Source organism: Argopecten irradians, chromosome 13 (genome assembly GCF_041381155.1).
Source record: "Argopecten irradians isolate NY chromosome 13, Ai_NY, whole genome shotgun sequence".
Classification (NCBI taxonomy): Eukaryota; Metazoa; Mollusca; class Bivalvia; order Pectinida; family Pectinidae; genus Argopecten; species Argopecten irradians.
This window is the reverse complement of record NC_091146.1, coordinates 20,796,615-20,822,637: the sequence shown is the minus strand read 5'-3', so window position 1 is coordinate 20,822,637 and position 26,023 is coordinate 20,796,615. Positions and strand designations below refer to the sequence as shown.

Below are 26,023 nucleotides of genomic sequence, written 5' to 3'. Positions count from 1 at the left end.
TAACTTACGAGTGTAAAGTGTCAATTGTAAACTGACATTTTGTACATGTACATTTTACACATGTAACTTACGAGTGTAAAGTGTCAAGACAGTAAACTGACATTTTGTACATTTTACACAATGTAAACTTACGAGTGTAAAGTGTCAATAGTAAACTGGCATTTTGTACATGTACAGTTCCACACATGTAACTTACGAGTATAATGTGTCAAGAGTAAAACTGGCATTTTGTACATGTACATTTTACACATGTTAATTACGAGTGTAAAGTGTCAAGAGTAATCTGACATTTTGTACATGTACATTTCACACATTCAACTTACGAGTATAAAGTGTCAAGAGGTAAACTGGCATTTTGTACCATGAACATTTTACACATGTAACTTACGGAGTATAAAGTGTCAAGAGTAAACTGGCATTTTGTACATGTGCATTTTCACACATGTAACTTACGAGTATAAAGTGTTAAGAGTAAACTGGCATTTTGTACATGTACATTTTACACATGTAACTTACGAGTATAAAGTGTCAAGAGTAAAACTGACATTTTGTACATGTACATTTTAACACATGTAACTTACGAGTGTAAAGTGTTGTAAGAGTAAACTGGCATTTTGTACATTTTACACGTGTAACTTACGAGTATAAAGTGTTCAAGAGTAAACTGGCATTTTGTAAATGTACATTTTACAAATGTAACTTACGAGTGTAAAAGTGTCATGAGTAAACTGGCATTTTGTACATGTACATTTTACACATGTAAATTACGAGTGTAAAGTGTCAAGAGTAAACTGGCATTCTGTACATGTACATTCTACACATGTAACTTACGAGTGTAAACTGTCAAGAGTAAACTGGCATTCTGTACATGTACATTCTACACATGTAACTTACGAGTGTAAAGTGTCAAGAGTAAACTGGCATTCTGTACATGTACATTTTACACATGTAACTTACGAGTGTATAAAGTGTCAATAGTAAACTGGCATTTTGTACATGTACATTTTACACATGTAACTTACGAGTATAAAGTGTCAAGAGTAAACTGGCATTTTGTACATGTACATTTTACACATGTAACTTACGAGTTTGTAAAGTGTCATGAGTAAAACTGGCATTTTGTACATTTACACGTGTAACTTACGAGTTATAAAGTGTCAAGAGAGTAAACTGGCATTTTGTACATGTACATTTTACACATGTAAACTTACGAGTATAAAGTGTCAATAGTAAACTGGCATTTTGATACATGTACATTTTTACACATGTAACTTACGAGTGTAGACTGTCTAAGTAAATTTGCGATATATGTACTTCTACACATATATCTTTCGAGTGTAATATGTCGGCTGATATGGGCCATCATAATATTGGCATCCTCGATAATCCAGGCCTTACTATAACTTACGTAATATCCACCCTTTGACTTTATCATAGTAAAACTGAACAGAACAGGTAATTCATTCTTTTATGTACATCAAAAGAGCCGTATAACGGTACACTACGGTTGACTGTGAGACTTTGAAGTTGGACGTCGCTCTCATCTGTATTCTTCAAAGGAAATCTTTGCAGGCCTTCAGTTTTACTATGCAGATAGTCCAGAGGTGGATATAATGTTTGTTATAGTAACCCTCGGGGTATCGAGGATGGTCTATTGAATGAAGTGTTAGAAGTAGTATGACATTGCTAACAAATCATGGTTTTAGATAATGTCGTTCTCTGGTCAATATTTGTCTTTACTATGTCCTACAACACCATTCAGAATTGTTATATTACATTATTATAATATAGTAGACATTTCTTTGTTTCTTGGGAATAAAAGTTGTATTTAATCCATAAGGTGAAAACATTTGATAATATCAAACTGTTCACCCCACTCGTGAAATAAATCATTTTTTTCACCCAAAACGATGGAATAAAGTGTGATATAACAAGAAACAATGAATATTTGTTATTCTATATTTTAAGACGTGCAGCCAAAAACAATATTTTTATTGCAACTACTGTGTTCTGATTGGTCAATAACGGTGATTTGTCCACTAAAATATCACTTATGTATTCACCATGTTAACCTTATATGTTACTGCGAAAATGAGATATTAATATATTTTTGTTATAACATATAAATCGCTGATGATAAAACATACTTTAACACCTTTTAAAAATTGAATAATAATATACTAAGCATAAATCTATATTTGTATATATCTTACATTTCCGTTACACATTGATAGATCCACATACAAAGTTTCTATTATATATAAATAGGAAGTTCCTATTTAACATAATTGCCAAATTCCTTAATTTGTCTTGTTTGTCGTGATACAATTTGTCACTACACGCTAAAATATACTTAAATAAACCTTCCCTCGCTGTAAAGACGGTATCTTTATATCGCTATACATACAACACATTATACAAGTCTATGGACTCTTTACAGTATGTTCAAACAATTTGTCAGAGTTATCGTTCTTTGCCCTACCTGGGTATATGTCATCTCGGTGTCATCTGTTACTCGGCTATATATAGTAATCAAGTAACTTGATGTGTATTGGACTAGTGCACGAGTGTAAATGTAAGGCAATATATGTTTAAAAAACCTTGGATCCTTTCGGCTGGCTATGTAGCTTTGTGATATCTTTCATATGCGCTTGATCTGATTCGGCAGAATAAAAGGTCATTCCGGGCAGGGTCCCCATACCGTCCTAAGTAATATTTAACACCCTCTGCTTACTTGTCTGTTACTTTTCCAATCACCACCATCACGTTTATCACTTTTATCAATCACAACAATTCATTGTAAGTGATAGGGCACTCTGTGATACTGAATGGTGAGACACACTAATGGTTTCTCTGTCCTGGTAGTTTTTTGTACTGAGCACAAATCTGACCTTGTGTGGTTTATATTTGGTGATGTGTTTGGACATACCTATAATGATTATGTTTGTCCTGCTGTGAGACGCAAATACAAATACATGATGTGTTTCCTGCAATAATAAGTAAATATTCCTAATAATGTAAGTCATAATTTAATCTTTATTTTACTACAAATTGCCTGATAAACATATTATTGTTCTGTTTTTTTTTTTGTGATAAGGCCAAAAAATTGTATATGTTTTTGTTTTAGGGTTACCCCCTACCGATATAAAAAAAATAAAAAAAAAAAAAAATAAAAAAAAAAAAAAAAAAAAAATAAAAATAAAAAAAAAAAAAAAAAAAACTAATTTTTTACCTTTAATACCCGAAAAAAAAATACCCTAATAAAAAAAAAAAAAAAAAAAAAAAAAAAAAAATTAAAAAAAAAAAAAATAAACAAAAAAAAAAAAAAAAAAAAAAAAATTATAAAAAAAAAAAAATAAAAAAAAGAAAAAAAAAGAAGAAAAAAAAAAAAAAAAAAATTTTCCAATAAAAAAAAAAAAAAAAAATATAAAAAAATTAAAAAAAAAAAAAAAAAAAAAATAAAAAAAAAAAAAAAATAAAAAAAAAAAAAAAAAAAAAAAAAACAAATAAAAAAAAAAAAAAAAAAAAAAACATAATTAAAATCTAATTTTTTTTTCCAATACGAAAAATAATTTAAAAAAAGTCGGGATTTCGATCTCAGATCCGGTTCCGGCCATCATTTACGATGTGAAAGACACTAAAAAAATTTTAAAGATTCTCCCGACGACCGTAACCCGTATTATTTTTGACAATGTAACCTAAACAAGACATATGATTTGTCTATTTAAACAAAAAAAGTAGTTTCAAGTTCATTGAGGATTCATTTATTATCTATTTACTACCTTTTCCTCTATATACTAAGTCTTACATATTTTGCTTACACCACGCTATCTATCTAAACTATATAAATAAAACTAAAATAATCCTTGTTTAACTGATGATATGATAGACGTTCAATAGAAATTGAGAAAAATCGTGGTGAGAATAGTGAGTAATTCGTGAGCTACGTCGATTATGAGCGTCACAAAGATTCAGTTATAAGATATTTTTTAAATATAGTCTAAACGATTAGCGACGCAACCTGGGTACATGGATAATATAATGCAAAGTAAACATAAGACTTGTGGTATCAACTTAATTTTTCTCAGTGTCATGACTTGATTCTAATTTGTGTTTAGTGTATGATACTGTCTATTATACATTCCGTGTTAACAATTGAAATTAAAGCATGGCGTTCGAACAGTTGGTGGTTTAAAAGTCTCCGCAGGGTTACTCCGAATATTTTCGAATATTATTAATTATTAAAAAAACAAAACCTGGTCATACTTATAGTTCTGTGCGTTTTTTGGCTGACAGCATTTCGTTTAGGCATGTATTTGGTAAATATAGCTTAGATCATGTTCTATGTTTATAAAGAGGAAAGAAAGAGTGTTCAAGTCAAGTAATGCAAGCCAATATATGATTATAAACTATGTTACACTAAATAGAACTAATTTCAGATTTCTTTAATTAGTAATAATCTAAAACAAATATTTTATTTGTCACAATTAATTTTACATCTTTATATTTTGATTCAAATAGCGGGGGTCTTATATCTTCTATAGGCAGGTCTTCTCGGATTCATGACCGTAGCTCGAAGGATCTCTACACAAAATAACCCTTGTGTACCGTATAAGATTGTGCGATACTATACATTGGTATAACATATTTTTACTTTACTTTTATCGCTCCATTATACAATGGATATATAGAAGTTCTTAATATGACTGTTGTTTATCATGTTTATTAATAACTGGATGGGTAGTCTGTAAAACAAGTAACTTACACTCTTTGATAATCCTAAGTAATAACACGGTATTACCAATCCAAGTTATCACATAATATGACAATTCAAAAAAATACACTGTCCAATAATCCAAGTAATTACACTGTCCTTATAATCCAAGTAATTACACGGTCTGATAATCCAAGTAAATTACACTGATCCCAATAACTACCAAGTAAATTAACAAAGGTCTACACTGTATTATATCCAGTAATAACACTGTCTTATAATCCAAGTAATAACACTGTCCAATAAATCCATGTCATTACACGGTCTGATGATCCACGTATTAACACGGTCTGATGATCCAAGTAATTACACCGTCTGATGCCAAGTGATTAATCTGTCTATATGATCTAAGTAACTACTCAGTCTGATGACAATGCAAGTATTTAAACGATCTGGTATTAATCCAAGTAATTACACTGTCCAAATAAAAACTTGGTCTGATAGTTGAAAACATTGATCTTCATTTCATAAGATATATGTTTCACTGCTGTATTGTAGGAGTTTCACACATCTCTCCGTTGGAGGAAAGAAAATGCTTCAATAAGGCAAATGCTAACACGGTCGCCTGGCCCATGCACTGCCCTGCTATCCTATATACTAACAAAAAGGTTATCTCGACTGTCCACGCCTATTATGTCTGAGTCTGTTGGACAGGGTTCTTGAGCAGCTCACCGCTTCGGTGAGGATGTAAAACATCGCCGCTTCTCCAGCAATTAAGAATGATGTTTCCCTGACTATCATACACTATACTCCAGGGGTAAAAATGATTTACCTCCTGTCTGAGATGTTTGTTTGTATTTACTGGAGATGCCACCTTTGTATTTGAACAGTTCTTGGAAGTCAGCCATTCATGACAATAACGTGATTGTTTCCACCACCACCATCATAATCATAACTATGCTCAATCACTGCGACATTGTTCGTGATAGGACACTCCCGTGATCCTCCATGGTCGGAACACACTAAATGGTTTACCAGTACCTGCAGCCTTTGTAGTACAGTACATCTGACCTTGTGTGGTGTATTTGGTGATGGTTTCGATACATGCCTATAATGATTGGTTGTTGCTGTAACACAAATACATTTTGGACTCTGTTTGGTTTTGAAATGTCTGAGTGAATTGTCTGATGACCAACTCCCGAATGTTGTGTAGCCCCAAATCGCATGCCCCAATATCTCTGTGTGTTGTGGGCAGAAAGGAGCTGATGTCATGGATCCTTATGTGTTTGACCTTCTGTATAACAGTGCAGTTCATGTCCAGAAGATTCAATGTGTATACTCCTGTATCTGGTCCAGGCTTGGCATCGTTGGTGGGACATATAGAAACTAATGGAAATCATGTAGATTCAAACTCCGCCACCACCCTTGGGTTCCGGCAGAAGACCATGTCCTGTGGAGACAGACTCAACATGTACCTATAGCAGTTCCAAATTAGAGTCACAAGGATTTTCGTTTGGAATGAAGCGGGCAGTACCTAGTGCAGGTTTCAGAGGGAAATGTAATCGGGAATCTATATCACACTCGGTGTCGTAGATTTCTATGTGAGATCCTTGCTGAAGCACTCTCTTACATTCTTGTAGTTGTTGTTCGAGTTGTTTGTCATAAATTTCCAGTTGCTGTTTGTATTTCTGTATGAGCTTGGTATTGTCATGTTTTATTTTCTGATAAAGAGAGAGTGTTTCGTCTGTAAATCTATCCAGGTCATTTCTTCAGTTTATCAGTTTGTGCCTTCAACTGTTTTGAGAAAGCTTTGCAAACGTTCTGTCATTTTCCTGAAGCATGGTATTTGAAGAGGCGATATTATTCTTGACTTCCACCACTTTGGTTTGTTCCGTTTTTTCTATAAAGCTTCTGATATCTTGGTTCTTCTTAGGTGTGAGTTCACTGAGCCTACAGAGCATATGTCCTTTATGGTTATTTGCAACACAATCTGGACAAGCCAGTTCCTGACATTGTTCACAATAAAACCCTAGTTGTTCCCCTTTATGGTATACACATGTTGTCTGTTCCTTTCAAACGGACAGCCATTTTGGCAGTAGCCATATTGAACGAAATATTCTGTTTATATGTTACAATACTCTAGATAACGATAGGCATACTAATCTCTAATCCAAATGTTCCATAATAGCCAACATCAGAAGGCTGATATACACCTTGTTGATATCTACATCTAACCATAGAGGACACAGCCATATTCACCTCCTGACTTCAATAATAATCTTAGTCATAAAATACACATCACAATAGCTTTCTTTTGTCATAATTGTTAGCTCACCTTGTTAATGTGACTACACTGTAGGTGTTGTAATAGATAATAGTCAGATCGTTCTAGTCGACAAACTTATGCAAACAAACTGTCTGGCTACGAGCTGCAACGAGGATTGTCACGAGTTATGCTAGCTGAGACGTCGCCTTTATCCGGGACAGACATCTGTTGTTATCCGTTTAAAAACATCCGAATACTGAGGGACTGCACTTTCCTTATGATTTCTCTCATAACATAAATAATAATATCTTCTGGTCGGTCAACTTAGTATTTAAGCAAAACGTTGCGTATACTCGTACCAAGGAGAATTGTCACGATCTGCCTGTCGAAATCACTTTATCCAGTTATAAATATGATATGGGTATGATGTCTGGATAGTACATTGTGTAGAGGGTCAATTGGGATCATGGCAAATACAGCTTGTCGTTGTTTCATTGACAGTTTGAGATATGAGTATCTGTTATATGCATTGTAGGGGACATAGACTAAGCTATCAGGGATTAATTGTTATCAATTTAGTTATGTTAACGAACCATGACGTTTTAACATACTTGCAGTTCGCCTTTGTTTTAAAGTTAGTATTTCTGGCAATTTTCACCATCACAAACTGTCATAAAAGATACATTACGTGAATAAGGATGCTTAGATAATGATGGTTTCAAAATTCATAAAAAGCACCAATATTTCAATTGAAAATCCGAGGTAAATGTCCGCATTGAATTATTTCATGTTTTGAAAAGAACCGCCTACAGGTCAACGCACTATGTATTCTAAACCATTCGCGCTAATATATGAAAAAACGAAATTGCATCCACGTGAACGACATCGGTGGATTGATACCAGTACAGATCGGAAACTAACTAAGTCGCTATTCACCTGGCTAATAGTAGGGCTTATATTCCGTACTGATGGGACCAATTCGAGAGACTTCCGAGCTACTTAAAAACGTGTACACGTTTAAAATGCAATATTTAATACTTATTGTTTTATAACTTGCGTTGCGGAATACAAAAATTTCACAAAGAGTCGGTAAATATGGAAAGTTCAAAACTTGGAGAGGCGGAGAAAAAATATTGTTAGAACACTTTTAAGATACTTGTTCTATGCCAAATAATACAGCATGCTCACAAGACCATACAACTTTAATTGTCTGTTAATATGTGTGATTGTAATAATGCACAAGAGAACAGCAGGGCTTGATTGTATATAGCTGATGAAATTTTGGTCAGGCTGCCGAATAATAAAAACGTGATATTTAAAAAACCTGCAGCACGTCTTTGGTTTTAATGTCTGTCTGATTTACTGTCCATATGATTTAACAAGTGATCACTAACACACAAAATAGGAACGTGTTTATAGATTAGCAGGGGTCGTTACACAAGCCCGTTGTCATTTACTATGACCACTAGCACTAAGTCAGAATTGTTGTCATAACTTTTTTTTCACTATGGTACTAATGTTAATATGAGATTTATTTAAACGGTTATACATGTCCATGACTAACAAGTAACAATAATATTCTGTTTATCATATTGGATTTAACCATCGTGAAAAAATTATTTTTTAAAATCTTGATGAATAAACTGAAATTGTATTAACTTATGTTTAGCAAATGTAATCTTATTTTCATTAACGGGGATATAACTACAAACCAAATAAATCATTTGAACAGGTTTTGTAGTAATGGTTAATAAATTCGCTGCATGAATCATAAAATCCTATTGACCCTTTTAAAAACGCATAAACATGAGATCTATTAACAATCATATTTCATTTTGCTGAAATTTGATTGCCACATATTAACTTAGGTTTCATTAATATAAGATTAATAATTTTTCTTTTATTAGAATGTCCGTTTATAGTCATGATACAGGGGTCTGTAAGGTATAGATTGGTCCGTCTAAAGTATATTGTTTGGCATCCTAGATTGAAGGGTTGAGCATCTATGTAAATCTAACGTTATATCTCAATCTCCGGAAAAGAACATAGTCCATGGACTCTTTCCGACAGTCGTTCAAGGTAAATTGTCAGAGTTAGGTTCTGACTTTGTTCTACCAGTATGTCAGTACAGAAGTTCTTTGCACTCGGTATATGAAAGCATGAAACCACGATCCGTTGCATATTTTAGTTTATACTTGTGACATATAGTTGTACTGGTGAAGTGTGTTATAGTGGCCCATTTTAACCCCTAATACAAACAAGTATTGGTGAGAATATTTAGCTCCAATAAGCATTGTTTCTCGAAACACATGGACTGTGGAGTCTGAATATAGACTCATAAAAACATATGCGCTATCTGTCCATAAAATAAATGGTCAATCCTGTTGTCCTCTAATCCAATACACCATACTGGTCTGTTTACACACCCCTGCTGTATTGTGTAAAAATGTAGCTATACAGATAACTGCCTAAGTTATCAATCTGTGGATTGTGTTTATTTTTAACCCTCCTTCTTACAACCTAGTTTTGATTACTGAATATACGAAGGCATTTTAGCCTTCATGCTATTTATGCATGAACTTGAAGTATTGAAATCAAAAGTATGATCAATACTATACATATTGGTGAAAGGAAGTTATGCGACGTGAACAAAACATTTGAATGATGCAGTTTCATGCATCTATACAATTTGTGGCATTTTTCACTGATATACGTATAATTGTAAGTCACGGCCATGCAGACGGTGAATTATCATATAAGTGACTTGAATAACTTCTCAAATCGTCCACTATAAGTTTTTTGACCACGTCACAGTATCATTGTTCAAACGCCAACTATCAGTATTGCAACAGTTTTCAATTGTGTGTACATCATCAATACGGAAAACGACACGCGGTTAAACATGTCTGTATATAACATTGAATGTTGCACGTAGTACACTTATGATTTACGTTCATTAATCTGTCAAAAAGCTTTTCTCATTATCCCGATAATATATTTTAAGTTGAAGGATATAAATTGGAACTAATGTCATTGGAGAGAAATAATTTGAATGGACAGTGATAAAAAGAAGCGCTATTCAGCACCCTTCATGGGATTAAAATTGCTCGTATTTTATGGCCATGACACGAGCAACTATGAAAGCAACCGAAATTATGTTCAGAAATATTCGTTAAAGCAAAGTACCATTCGGTTAGTGTTGGAGTTGACTAGCCTTTTAACGTTTGTGTACACGCAGTCTGTGGCATCCAATAGGGGAACTTTTTGGGCTTCTCTATCAATTCTATACAATTTCGATCTTCGAACTTTTCCTGACTATCTCATAGTGAAAATGAAGTATCAGGGGACCACTTAAACAAATTGTTATGACTCCTTTGAAGGTTAAGAGGAGAGCGCAATGTGTTTAACATCAAGTCTTCGATATCAATTCAACAATATATCGAAGGTACAATTATTCATTTACACGTCTTCCTGTCAGGAACAGTATCAGTGGTGATTTCATTCCCGTGTTATTTGAAATTAGTAAATTTTGAGATAGGTCAGCAATGCTATTTTTGAAATATATATTGTTTTGTACACCTCTAGCCGGGTATTCGTCAACAAATTAGTGGATAAAAGGAATAGATCATTTTTACCCTTTTTATATCTTATTTGTTTATATTGTTAGGGTTCCTCGAAGATTATTGAATTTTCGTTTTTGTCCAAAGTTTTTTCAGTCATGGGCACACACAGGCCGTGGTGATGCCACCAAAAGTGTTTTGTGTCCGTCCTTATCACCACTATAAATTATGGGTTATTGTTCGATTTTCTTTTTACATGGGGAATCGTAGCTTAGGACGGTGGATTGTTTGTTGAGAGGGCCCAGTCTCACGAGGAATTCTTAAAATTTTTAAGGAAAAGATCCTTTTAACCTACATTCTCCACTATAGGAAAGCATTAACAGAAAGGAAAGCTCCTGATTATCATCAATTTTTTTTCCATTGATAATATTTTGTGTTAATTCTTTCCTATAGGAAGACATTACCTAAGAGTTGGTCAATGGTTCGTGAAACAAACTGGGTCATTAAAGTGTCTTTTCTCCGAGTTCGAGCTTTTTCAATTATACAGTTTTTTACACTGTAAATCAAACGTAGGGAGGAACCTAAAAATTTGAATATGCGGGGGAAAAATATTTTCGAAAACGCACTATTTGGTAAAATTTATGTGTATGTTCAGAGTTTCACATCCACATTGGCAAATCAGTATAGTTCGTTATACTAGAAAAATTTCCGTTTGAATGTTTCAATATGATTTCGCGAAATCGTCGAATGGACTGTCTCATGTTGACTTTTTATTTTATCTAACAGACTGCTTAACATATATTATATGTATTTATAATGCCTGTACATAGTGATGTTGCATAATTATACTTCCATGGTGTGAACCTTGAATTCTGTTTCTCATTGATGAAAGCCCTGTATTTGCTTTTATCGGTTTAGGTTATTGGATAATGAATCCGACATCAATTGACAACCATTGACCACATACTGCCTTTATTCAAACTGTCGATGAAATACAAATTTAATGATTCTCAGTTTGATCAAAAATAATGATATCAAATGCTGCCTTATAAAAGGTAATTTAAAATCACGCTTTGCGCTAACATGTGTATTGCAAAACCAATATTCGCAGGTTTTAAAAGTATTTGTATAATTTGTTTTCTGTTTAAAGCCAGACATTATTGGCAACATCTCAGGAGGCCACTGGTAACAAACTTATGGTCGTCATATAATTTTCAAAGAATTAATAATCCATCAAGTTTATGTAATTCTCCTAATTATCAAGCATCGGAACAAGAATTGTCAGAATATGAGTTTGAAAGTCAGTTTAATTGTCAGCTATTAAAGTGTTTGTGTGCAATTAAACTGTGGATAACCTCCAAAGTACTGTTTCGTAACATCTCTTAATGAACAAACAGGATTCTGCAATTGATTGCTTGAATTTTGCCATGTTCCTTGTATAGACCGGTCAGTGTTAAATCGTTTCGATGTACTCATGAGATTTTATCCGTACCTCACAGATCATGGTTTCCCCCTATGGAAAATGCCCTAACTCATCCTTCTCGTACAAATTGTCAGAAATAATTCACTTAAACAGATCTGGTAGTCGATGAACTGATTCGATCTGGAAATACAAGTAATTGTTTAAGGAGTTGCGACAATTGAATGTTTCTGTGCCGAACCAATGTTTCTATACTGCAAAACTAATCCTTGATCTATGAGACATTAATTGTGAGCTAGCCGCTATCTAAACTGGTTGACAGAGAGATAGATGAATTTGGTTACCTCATGGGGCCTGTCCCTTGAATAGTGTGATTTACCAATGTTTTCATTACGTTGTTTGGTCAATTATTGCAGTTAGGTAAAAGACTTTATGACTTGCTGCAACCTATTGAACTCCATTGTATAATTAATTTTGGTAAGGTAAGTCCGTCTCCCGTATGTTTACTTTGAAGAATTTTGTATTCTATTCCCCATGCATTTCCATATATCTTGTTATTATACGACTGATAATATTTCACCTGAACATATAATCCTGTTGTCATCTTTGACCGTGTTTAGACAAAGTCCCACAAATTGGCCAAGCAAAAAGAATGCTTTATCACAGGGCCTTAGGGTGCGGTTTTTAGACACTAACAATTAAAAACAGCCAACTGTGTACGTGATTATAATTGCAAAACCTATTTCAAGTTAGACCTTTGGTTTATTCAAGGGGGATGAACTTTACTCAGTCATGTTTGATTTCCAAATTGTGTATAAGGGCATATCCTTCTTATTCTATTAACATGTTTAAACGAATACCAATTTGGTATTAGCTCCATCCAGTTCAAGCTGCACTACAGTTGGGTGGTTGTATCGGTTTTTCCCGGACAATTTGGTTAATTTGTTCGAATCTATAGTAAATAATTAATATATTTGTTTTCATAATATGAAAAAACACAAAACCTGTCATACTTTTCCCATAGTTCAGGTGGATTATTTCTGCTGCAGAGCATTTGGTCTGATATTGCGTCATAAAACTTGTTCGCGAAAATGTACTTATCGGAACATCGTTGTTATAAAGAAAGAAAGAAAGAGTGTTCAAGACTCAAGTAATGCAAAAGAATATATGATTATAATTTAAAAACATATCACGGGGGATACACCAATTTTTTCCAAGATTTTTTCCGGTGGGTAAAGCCACGAGTCTTGTTTAAAACATTATTATTATTTGTCACAATAACGGCGTAAATTGTTTCATAATATATTTGTTTCTAATAGAGGGAATATCTTCTATGTAGGCAGGATACTTCTCGGATCATGACCGTAGCTCGAAATCACATCTACACAAAAGTAACCCTGTGTACCGTATAAGATGTGCGATACATTACATTTGGTTATAACATATTTTTAATTTACTTTTATCGCTCTCGCAAGTTTTATTGCAATGGATATATAGATATGTCAGTTTAATAAGATGCTTCTTGTTACGTGATTATCAGTTAAGTTATTCTTTGAATCTCGATGGAACTTGTCTGGTAAAAGCCCAAAGTAATTACACTCTTTGATAATCCTAGTAATTAAAGTGATTACAAGTCTGATAATCCAAGTAATTACATGGTCTATCTGATAATACGTAATTACAAAAAAATCAAGTATATACACGGTCTTGGGTATTAATCCAAACTAATTACACTGGTCTGATAATCCAAGTAATTACACGGTCTGATAAAATCCAAGTACATAGTGTAATACACAGTCTGATAATCCAAGTAATTTACACGAGTCTGATAATCCAATAATTACACGGTCTGATAATCCACGTAGTTTACACGTGCTCTGATAATCCAAGTTAAGAATTCCACATGTCTGATTTAAATAGGATACCTAGTAATGAATTACAGGAATCTGTCTGAAAATGGGGGGCCAGGATTAATCTGTACACGGTCTGATAAATTACAACTGTCAGACAATCCAAGTATTTACACGATCTGGTTATTAATCCAAGTAATTACAACTGTCCAAATAAATCTGGTACTTCACAGTAATTACACGGTCATTGAAATCAAGGATTCGCTATAACTTCATTTTTTTTATTAAGTTATATGTTTCACTGCTGTATTGTAGGAGTTTTTTCACATCTTGGTCTCAAGCTTCTCAGGGAACAACATTCAAACAGAACTTTTAATTGCATTTGGAAAATATTACGCCTGTGGAAAAACTTTCACTTTGTGACCTATACACTGACCAAAGGATATCCTCGCTGTCCACGCCTAAATGTCTGAGTCTGATGTGATAACAGGTCCTGAGTAGCACACCACTTCCGGGTGAGGATGAAAACATCGCGGCGCTTTACTTCCAGTCATTTACAATGAATGTTTCCCTGACTATCATACACTATACTTGCCAGGGGTAAAATGATTACCTCCTCTCTGTCTGATGTTGTGGTTTGTATTTTACTGGGGATGCCAACCTCTGTATACAAACAGTTTCTTGGAAGTTAGCAATACATGACAACATAACGGTTAAACTGTTTCCATCACCACACATCATTGACAAACTCAACTGTGATCAATGCACTGCGACATTGTTATGTGAATCAGGACACTCTTGTGATCCTACCATGGTGAACACACTAATGTGTTTACTCTGAATTCCTGCAAGCCGTTGTAGACTCACTTAGTACCACCCGACCTTGTGTGGTATATTTGGTGATGGTTTTAGACATACCAATAATGATATGGTTGTCTGATGTAACACAAATACATTTTGGTTCCTGTTTGGTTTTGAATGTTGTATTTAAGTGTCCTTCTGATAGCTCCAGAATGTTGTTTTCGCGGTCGCATTGCCATAAATGCGTGTGTTGTAGGAGAAAGGCTGATGTCATTGATCCAAATATTGTGTGTGACCTTTTGTATAACAGTGCCCTTTGTTCATGTCTAGGAGATTAATGTGTTATTTCATTGTTTTTGACTGTCCAGGCCTGGTCATCAGTGGTTGGACATATAGAATTAAATTGAACACATGTAGATTTAAACTCCGCCACCACCTTGGTTCAGCCAGAATGACCATGTCCTGTTGAGACAGACTCACATGTACCTATAGCCAGTTCCAAGAGGTCACGGGAGGATTTTTTTTTCGTTTGGAATAAATATCTGGCGGTGTGCCTAGTGCCGGTTTCGCGGGGAAATGTAATCGGGAATCTATTTCACACTCGGTGTCGTAGATTTCTATGTGAGAGCCTTGCTGAAGCACTCTCTTACATTCTTGTAATTGTTGTTCGAGTTGTTTGTCATAAATCTCCAGTTTCTGTTTGTATTTCTCTATGAGCTTGGTATTGTCATTTTTAATTTTCTGATAAAGAGAGAGTGTTTCGTCTGTAAATGTATCCAGGTCTTTCTTCAATTTATCAGTTTGTGCCTTCAACTGTTTTGAAAGCTTTGAAAACGTTCTGTCATTTTCCTGAAGCATGGTATTTGAAGAGGCGATATTATTCTTGACTTCCACATCTTTGGTTTGTTCCGTTTTTTCTATAAAGCTTCCTGAGAATATCTTGATTCTTCTTAGTGTGATTCAATGAGCCTAAGTAGCAATGTCCGTTTATGGATTTTGTAAACACATGTCTGACAAGCTGTTTCCTGACAATTGTTCACAGATCAAAACCCCTAGTTGGACATTCCCCTTTATGGTTTACACATGTTGTCTGTCCTTTCAAACGGACTGGCATTTTGGGCAAGCAGTAGCCAATTTTGACGAAATATTATTATATGTTTACACTATCTCTTATAAACGATCGAAATACTGTCTCTAATCCAAATGTTCCATATAGCCAACATCAGAATGGCTGATAATACACCTAGTTCGATATCATACATCTAAGCCATAGAGGACACAGTAGATATTCACTCCAACTTCAATTATAAGTTCATATAATACACATCACAATAGCTTTTTTTTGTCATAGTATTGTTAATTCACAATGTACAATTGTGACTACACTGTAGGTGTGTAAAAGAATAAAGGAATCGTTTCTAGTCGACAAACTTAACAAAAACTGTCTGGCTTCACGAACATCAACGAGGATTGTCACGATATTACATAGCTGCAGGAGTCGAACTTTTTATCCAACAGACATCGGTTGTTATCCCTTTTAAAACATCTGACACTAGGAATACTTTCCATATGATTCTCTCATAACATAAAATAATACTTCTTATCGATACAAGTATAAAAGCAAAATGTCCTATTTGCGTACACTCCCACCAAGTCAATGCCACATCATACCTGTGACTGCCCTTTTATCAATTCTGAAATTGATATAGTCTTGTCATAGAAGTATACATTTGCCGATAAGGGTAAAAGTCAAGGTCTATGTCTGGGTCATGGTAACTACAGCTTGTCTTTGTTTTTTGGCAGTTTTTAAATATGAAGTTATCTGTTACATGCATTGGTACACATAGACAAGCCTATCAGGGATTAATTGTATAGACCTAATTTTGGTCATGTTGATTAAATGTTAACTTAAACCTGCAGCTAGCCTTTGTGTTTTAACTTGCCTGTTTAATATTGTGTAATCCAAACACCATCACAGAACTGTCAGGTGGTGATTGAGTGAGCAAGGTAAATTTTGATCACAAGTAAACGAAAGTGTACAACTTTGTTTATATGTTTTGTACTGTAGCAGCCGCAGTGGCCGTGTAAAAGAATACCAGAATTTAGCAATATCGTGTGTCTATACATGCAAAGCTCTCGGTTCGCACAATATTCGAATCATCCACTTGGGCAGTTGCCAGCGTAACTGACCACTGGTCTGGCTTGAAACTTTTAATCTCTGAGTTCATTTTCAGCTTCCCTCCACCTAAACAAATACCTGGACATCTTAACATGTCCCATTGGCTACTTTAATTGATGTTAAACTAATAAAACCCAAACCTCTGAAATGAAAGTCAAAATTTTTAAGTAATTCAAATTATAACGCAAAAACGATCTTGAACAGTTAACATAGCATATATATGAAAATAATTATACAATTCGCGCATGTCATTGTGTACTCTAAAACTCTATATGGGATTCATAACACAAGCTTTCATCTTTTTTATTTTTGCTTTGAAATTCGGTATAAAGACTTAGACAATGTTAATCGTGGCTAAGAGTTACTTTATAGTAACTCCTTAAGCCAATCCAATAAGGGCTCAGATTTGTCTGTTTCAGCGGTAAAGGAGGATCCATGATCGAAGGGGTTACTGTTAAAACCTGACGTTAGTACTCCACCGCTTTGACTATCACGCATAGTAAAACTGAGGCAAGTTTCGTGAGGCTAATATTTATTAACAAATCTTTATGTAGTAGCGTTCAAAAGTGATGTACATAAAAAGTACCAATATCTTGAAACTCTGTTGAGTTGACGCATAGCGGTAACATTCGCCACAAGTTTGAACCCAGTTATTTAACTAACGCTTTTACAGATGGCCAAGGACATCAACAGTATTATACGCAAGTAACCTGATCTTTACAAAGAGTTTCTGCGACGGATTAATTCCCTCCAGTCACTTGGTAGAAGTTCTATAAACGGGTTAACATGGGCTGCTCCCTCCCACCACAGAACCGTGTTCACGTTTCAAATGTCCATGACTCAAAAATGTTATACGGTAGAAATCAAATATGCCAATTATTTTTTAATCTATAACAAATTTAATTGTAACTACAGAAATAATGGTGGATTTTGACAGTTAAATACAGAATTTCGAGCGAATCATTGCATTGACCTATAAACAGTGAAGTTACTATAACATTCGGTCATATTTTTCAAGCCCATTTGGGGCACTAAGATTTCGTCAGATGTATGTAGGTACAACAAGATACATTGTCTGGATATAAGCGTTGATAGTAACTTCAACTGATAACTTAAACCATAGAAAAGATCGTCGTACATACGATAGCAGGTGTTGCACTCTTCAAATGGTTTATTTCAGTATACGTATCAAATTCTTCAGATATCTCAATTAAAGCATTAGGCAACAGAGCAGTTTATTAAGACTTATGTTAAAGGCACAAGAAAAAATGGATTATAAAACGGTACAGCAGAATTGGATCTTGTACATGTGGCTCGGATTAGCGTTGATGGGATTAAAAGTGTTTGCGGAGTCGTATTGCATTCCCACAACAATATAAATATATTCATGTGATCAACACTGACAAAGAATTTAAGTACGAAAATGAAAAATCATAAATTTTGTTCCAGCTATCCGATTTAAAATCGCTGTATAAAACACATATTTAACTCGATTTTAAATCATATCAATGCAAATACATAATATACAGGTCTTCATACATGATTTTAATACCAGAAGTTGATCTTAGATCACATATAAAGTGTACGGGCGGCGAGTTGGGGTAGTTTAACATTTTTGGTGGTCCAATTCCTTAGTTTGTCTGAAAATTTGTTACATGATGACAATTATTCACTACAAACACAAACATTATGCTATAATAAATTATGAATGAGTCCTCGCTATAGGTACGACTTATCTAATTATATATAAAACAATAGGCAAATCATTGCATACATAAATTAAGTATTAAAATCTCTTTACAGTAGCATTCGGAAACAATTTGTACAGAGTTATCGTTCTTCTGTTATAAGCTCTGGGTATGTCATTCTCAGAAGTGTGTATGTATTTCATCATTGATGTTTTACGGGAGCTGAATCATCATATGTTCTTAAAATTGTGTCTGATTCCATGTGTAATATAGAAATAAAATATGTTTAAATAAGTTGCAAGCCAGAGAAGCAATTAAAAGTTACTTAACAAATCCAATATCGGTATTGCCAACAGCAAAGACTTTTCAATGTGAGCATCCTACGCCTACAGCGAAAACCAGCGTAAAACAAATAAATAATGAACTTAGTAACTATAATTCCATTTTCAATTTGTAAATATAGCTTGTCGCATTATCTTACTATAATGAAGCTACTACACAACTATCTGTATTTTAAAGAATGATGAATGATACAAAAGAACACCAACTTCAAAAAGGTAATTGACCGATTGCAGGTGTAATATAGCCACGCCTCGTGCTCAAAATACAATGTCGGAGCAAAACATCATAGCACACACAATACAAAAATGCAATGTCACGTGCATTTTGATTCACAGCTGATCCGTCAATCCTAGACTATTTAAACTGAAATAACCTAGATCTATCCTATAGGTGTTCGTACGCCGTCAAAGAAAACATTACTATTCGCAACAGCAGAGTTATTAAGTGGAGTTTCCGGTAGTCCTATATTTCCTTTTTACACTTTTACTTGTTACAGCAAGCGCCTGTGGTCAATGTCTGGCATCCAGATCTAGAGGAAACTCGGGATTGATAGGACTGGATGTGAGGCAAACCATCAGCCATAACTATTTCTCTGAAATCTATATTATAAATTGTAACTGTCTAATTGTATTCTTCTTATTTAAACCCGAAAAACAACTTTGTGTTCGATTTATGTTTTGTAATAATCTTTGAAGATGAATTGTGGATACTCTTTTGTCCAAGTTTGATGCTAGGCTCACTTAATTTTATTTCAATGGATATCAAACACAAAAAGGATTAGACGTAAAACTATTAACATTTAGTCCTTTCTGAATCCTTATTTCATATTCTCCATTTAGATTTTTGAAATATCGTGTAATTCTGCTAAACTTAACTAAAAGCAGACAACTCCAATATCGTCAGTTACTCACATAATCGGCCTACTCTAGATCTGGTCATGGATTACGGATCCCGTAGCGTAATGGAGAATAGACACAGTGTTATCCAAGGTTGAGCGACTGTGCGCAATTATTGTTACAGCCTATAATGTATTGCAGAATAACGCTTGGGTAATACAAAATTATAGAATAATGTAGAGGAATAAATGTGAAAACGCCATATTTGTACGATATATATTTCATGCATTTTGACAATTTTTCAATTTCGTTTTTTATCAGAATTTCATGAATAGTTTGTAGAAAACTACTTTAAATTTGTTTTTATATTCATCGTTTTATTTATTTATTACTATTATCAGACATATTATATGGATATAGAAAACATCTATAATTGGCAAATGTTTGGACAATATCTCTATACATTTCAATTTTCCACAAATATTTTCCATTACTAGAGTTAGGTTTAAAGGTTTAATTTGCTCTGTTGTTCAATATGTTGGAAATAATTCCCTTTTATTTAGTTTTTGTGACATAGATGATTAAATATAGTCTAACAAATTTTCTGTGTGGTACTTTGATCTTTGTTCTTAGTTCACAACAAAGTAAGATGAGATATCTTTTGAAATATTCGTATATATTTATGCTATATCTTATTGCCAGAACGTCAAGCACCTATGGGTATATAGGGGATATTCATATATATTTATGCTATATATTATTGCCAGAACGCCAAGCTCCTGTAGGTAATATAGGGGATATTCATATATATTTATGCTATTATATCTTATTGCCAGAACACCCAAGCACCTGTTGGTATATAGGGGATATTCATATATATTTATTCTATATCTTATTGCCAGAACATCAAGCTCCTGTGGGTGCTTATTAAGGAACCGATGACACATCCAATTGAAGTCCATTCTTCTTCTTTCAGTCATGTTCAGTAAAAATGACACAGTTATATAGATTTCAAGAATATTGATATCTGGCAACATTCAGACTTATTAAAGAAAACGAAACGTTCGTTTTATAGATAACTTAAAAAAAATATATCGATATATAATATATATAATATTCGATTCCAATATAAGCTTTGATCTTGTTTTTCAATTCCCAAATATTCCATGTTTTGTATATTTTGTAGCAATATATGAATAAATAACGTTAACTAGTATAGGATTATCTCAAAGCATTTTAATTCATGATGATCATAAAGTCACCAAAGACTGACAGGGGGGGGGGCGTTGTGTGCTTTTGTCAAATTCCTCTTGTAAATGATGTGGTTGATTGTTGTTGTTGCTTTAGTGCCTCCTCGCAATGTTCCTTCAATGGAAATCCCCAGTTCCACTATCGGTTTATCATTCAATAACTCATACATATTTTATATTTCATTTTTACTGGTATATTGTATATTTTGCATTCACAATAAGTAGTTTTGTTTTTTTATAATCACTATGTTCAGGATTTTACAAACATAGTATTTCAAATTCTGTCGAACATGTTCAACATCGATTTTGTAATTGTATCAAGGTCCGAAAAATAGTTACTTTACCGAAATCAAATTACTTTTTTGTATACCGCTGAATGTTGAATGCAATTACTTAACGATGTTACAACACTTAGGAATGTGTTTTTCGATCAATACAGACTAGTTAGTATTTTTCTTTAGTTACATAACTTACTTACTTTACACCATTACCGCCTTTTACTACCAAATAAAATAATTAAGTTCGTCCCCAAAAATCCATAGCGCTATGTCCTATATGGAATGCGTATCCACAAGAAGCAAAACAAATTATTTTATTATATGTTTTATGTTAATTAGACATACATTTATATGAGTAAACATCAATTATTGTTCAAATGATGAATATCATTTATTCTCTCATATATCTCAAACCATGTGAAGTGAGAGTGTCAATTTAAATGCAGCCGCGTACATTTGAAATTAGATTGATAACATTGCCTTAGAGATTGCATTTTGATATTTACCGCACACACATGTCTAAACCGGGCTTTGTTTTAGGACATAATTGGAGAACAACACTATTCACCTTTGCAAACCCCTATGAAAATCAATTCTCAAAAGTTACAGATTAGTAAGTCGATCGTCGTTGCGTGTACCTTCCTAATGCCTCCTCTTAGTGTTCCTCTCATTGAATTGTCAGTCCCAACATCTTCGACTGATGCCTTGTAGGCGTATTCAGGCCCAGATTTACCATAATGATTCACCAAGTGTTGCAGTTTTTATTAATTTCTTACTCATATCATAATATGTGCATGTATATCAGTTTTTATGAATATTTCCTTGACTGTATAGATAAAAATCATATTAGATATAAATGTTAATTATATTAATTGATTACTTAAAAAAAATGTTCAGGAGACTAGGCCCATATATTATGTTACATTATATTTCTGTCATAACAAAGAATGTTGAGTGTTGAATTTTACAGAGAATGGTTAACTCCCTTTGGTCATGGCAAGTAAAGACTTTATTCAAAAAATTAAAACCATTCAGATTAATTCTATATGTCGATAAAAGTCATCCATATTAACTGTGTAAGAAATTAAACAACAAATTATTTGATTAATTCACCCATATGTCATAAACAGATGTTTCTGAATATATCTAAATGAATAAGTTTTCTGGCCAAATGAAACGACACTTTGAATCAGCTGAAATGGTCGTAAGTTGTGACTTAAAGTTCGATGCATGATTTTCGTTGGAATTTCTACCATACATGTATATAATCATTTTCGATGAACCCTAAGGTTTAAAGAAATAAAGAATTGAGATAAATTTGGGACGGTTAAATATCTGTCATCTCATGCTTTGAAAACAGTCTGATAATCCAAGTACTTACACTGTCTGTAAATCAAAGTAATTACATAGTCTGATAATCAAAGTAATTACACAGTCTGATAATCCGAGGATTTACATGATCTGATATTTTGAGTAATTATAATCCAAGTAATTATACTGTTAGATAATCCGAGTATTTCCACGATCTGATATTCCAAGTAATTACACGTTCGGATAATCTGATCGTCATTTCATTAGTTATATGATTCACTGCAGTATTGTAGGAGTTTCACATTTGTGTTGGTCTCAATCTCCTTCAACGTTGATGGCACAAGGAAACGTTCCATTAAGGTAGTTGCTGAGCTGTAGACTGACCTATATACTGACCAAAGGATATCTCGCCTGTCCACGCCTATTATGTTTGATTCTGAGTAAAGGGTCCTGAGTAGCACACCACTTCCGCTGAGGATGAAAACATCGCGGCTTCTCCAGTCATTTACAATGATGTTTCCCTGACTATCATAAACTATACTCCAGGGGTCAAATGGGTTGCCACTTCCTCTCTGTTGAGCTTGTGTATTTGTACTGGAGATGTCACCTCTGTATACAAACAGCTCCTGGAAGTTAGAATTCATGACAACAACACGTCTGTGTCCATCACCACCATCATTGATATAGCTGTGATCAATCACTGCAACATTGTTAGTGACTGGACACTCTGTGATCCTCCATGGTGAACACACTAATGGTGTCTGAGTCACTGCAGCCATTGTAGATAGTACTACCCGACCTTGTGTGGTATATTTGGTGATGGTTTTGGACATGCCTATAATGATATGGTCGTCCGCTGTGACACAAATACATTTTGGTTCCTGTTTGGTGTTGAATGTTGTATTTAATTGTCCTTCTGATAGCTTCAGAATGTGGTTTTCACGGTCACATGCCCATAATGCGTGTGTTGTAGGAGAAAGGCTGATGTCATTGATCCGAACATTGTGTGTGACCTTCTGTATAATAGTATCCTTCATGTCTAGGAGAGTTAATGTGTTATGATATTTGGTCCAGGCCTGGTCATCAGTGGTAGGACATATAGAACTAATGGAGCATATAGATTTAAACTCCGCCACCACCTTGGCTTCAGCCAGAAGACCATGACCCGCGGAGACAGATTCACATTTACCTATAGCCAGTTCCAAGAGATCGCGAGGATTTTTGTTTGGAATAAATCTGGCAGTACCTAGTGCAGGTTTTGCAGGAAGATGTAATCGGGAATCTATTTCACACTCGGTGTCGTAGATTTCTATGTGAGAGCCTTGCTGAAGCACTCTCTTACATTCTTGTAGTTGTTGTTCGAGTTGTTTGTCATAAATCTCCAGTTGTTGTTTGTATTTCTGTATGAGCTTGGTATTGTCATGTTTTATTTTCTGATAAAGAGAGAGTGTTTCGTCTGTAAATCTATCCATGTCTTTCTTCAATTTATCAGTTTGTGCCTTCAACTGTTTTGAAAGCTTTTCGAAAGTTCTGTCATTTTCCTGAAGCATGGTATTTGAAGAGGCGATATTATTCTTGACTTCCACCACTTCGGTTCGTTCCGTTTTTTCTATAAAGCTTCTGATCTCTTGATTCTTCTTAAATGTGAGTTCATTGAGCCTACAAAGCATATGTCCTTTATGGTTATTCGCAACACAATCTGGACAAGCCAGTTCTTGACATTGTTCACAATAAAATCCTAGCTGTTCCCCTTTATGGTATATACATGTGGTCTGTCCTTTCAAACAGACAGCCATTTTGGCAGTAGCCATATTGACGAAATATTCTGTTTATATGTTACAATAACTCTAGATAACGATAGGCATACTGTCTCTAATCCAAATGTTCCATATAGCCAACATCAGAAGGCTGATATACACCTTGTTGATATCTACATATTGACATAGAGGACACAGTCATATTCACTCCGCTTCAGTTGGATGTCATGTAATACACATTAAAATAGTTTTCTTTTGTCACAATTGTAATTCACATGTTAATTGTGACTACACTGTAGGTGTGTAATAGATCGTTCTAGTCGACAACTTACGTAAACAACTGTCTGGCTACGAACATCAACGAGGATTGTCACGATATACTAGCTGAGAAGTCGACTTTATCCGGACAGACATCGGTTGTTATCCCTTTTAAAACATTTGACTGCACTTTCCTTATGATTTCTCGCATAACATAAAAATAATACTTCTGATCGACAGGTAGTATTTAAGCAAATGTCTATATGCGTACACCCACCAATGTCACGATCTACCTGTGAAACCACTTTATCAGTTCTGAAACTGATATAAATATGTCTGGCCGAGTAGATAGTGTAGAAGGTCAATTAGGGTCATGGTAACTACAGCTTGTCGTTGTTTTTTGGCAGTTTTAAACATGAGTATCTGTTATATGCATTGTAGACATAGACTAACTATCAGGGATTAATTGTATCAATTTAGTTATGTTAACGAACCATGACGTTTAAATACTTGCAGTTCGCCTTTGTTTTAAAGTTGTATTTCTTGGTAATTTTCACCATCACAAACTGTCATAAAAGATACATTAAGTGAATATGGATGCTTATAAATGATGGTTCAAATTCATAAAAGCACCAATATTCAATTGAAATCAAGGTAAATGTCGCATGAAATATTTCATGTTTTGAAAGAACCGCCACAGTCAACGCCATGTTTCAAACTTTCGGCTAATATATGAAAAACGAATTGCATCACGTGACCGACATCGGCGATACCCGTACAGATCGGAACCTCCTAAGTCGCATCACGCGGCTAATATAGGCTATATCCGTACAGATGGGAACAATTCGGAGACTTCCGAGCTACTTAAAACGTGTACACGTTAAAATCAATATTTAAATCTAATTGTTTTATAACTTTGCGAATACAAATTTTACAATAGTCGGTAAATATGGAAAGTTCAAAACTTGGAGAGGCGGAGAAAAATATGTAGAACACTTTAAATACTTGTTCTATGCCAAAAATACAGCATGTCACAGACCATACAACTTTAATGTCTGTTAATATGTGTATTGTAATAATGCACAGAGAACAGCAGGGCATGATTGTATAGCAGATAAATTTTGGTCATGCTGACGAAACGTGATATTTAAAAACCTGCAGCACGTCTTCGCCTGTTCGGGTATACTCCGGCTTTCCCTACCACCAACAAACACCAGGGCACGGTTTATATAGTCCATGACTCTTAATTGGATGTTATACTAATAAAAACACAAACCCGTTATTGCAAGTTCAACTTTTGTTTTAAGGTAATTATATTTTTAACGCAAAAAATGATTTGAACAGTTTAGCACATGGATTTAATTCGCGCGATCAATTGCATTGACTCTATAAACAATGTACAGGGATTCTATTACACAAGCATTATTTTATCGCTTGTATTTTTTTTTTTGCTCAGAAATTACGGTACACTCAAGATTAAAATTACTGCTAGATTAAGAACGTTTATAGTACC

At 34.2% G+C, this 26,023-nt stretch overlaps 1 protein-coding gene across 1 annotated transcript; it reads right to left on the bottom strand.

The window, feature by feature from the left end:
* Nucleotides 1–22,081: 22,081 nt before the first annotated feature.
* Nucleotides 22,082–24,457, bottom strand: LOC138306463 (uncharacterized). Its single transcript, XM_069246926.1, has one exon. It carries the CDS (start codon nucleotides 24,304–24,306, stop codon nucleotides 22,759–22,761), a length of 1,548 nt encoding a protein of 515 aa, XP_069103027.1. The 5' UTR covers nucleotides 24,307–24,457; the 3' UTR covers nucleotides 22,082–22,758.
* Between the last annotated feature and the right edge of the window lie 1,566 nt (nucleotides 24,458–26,023).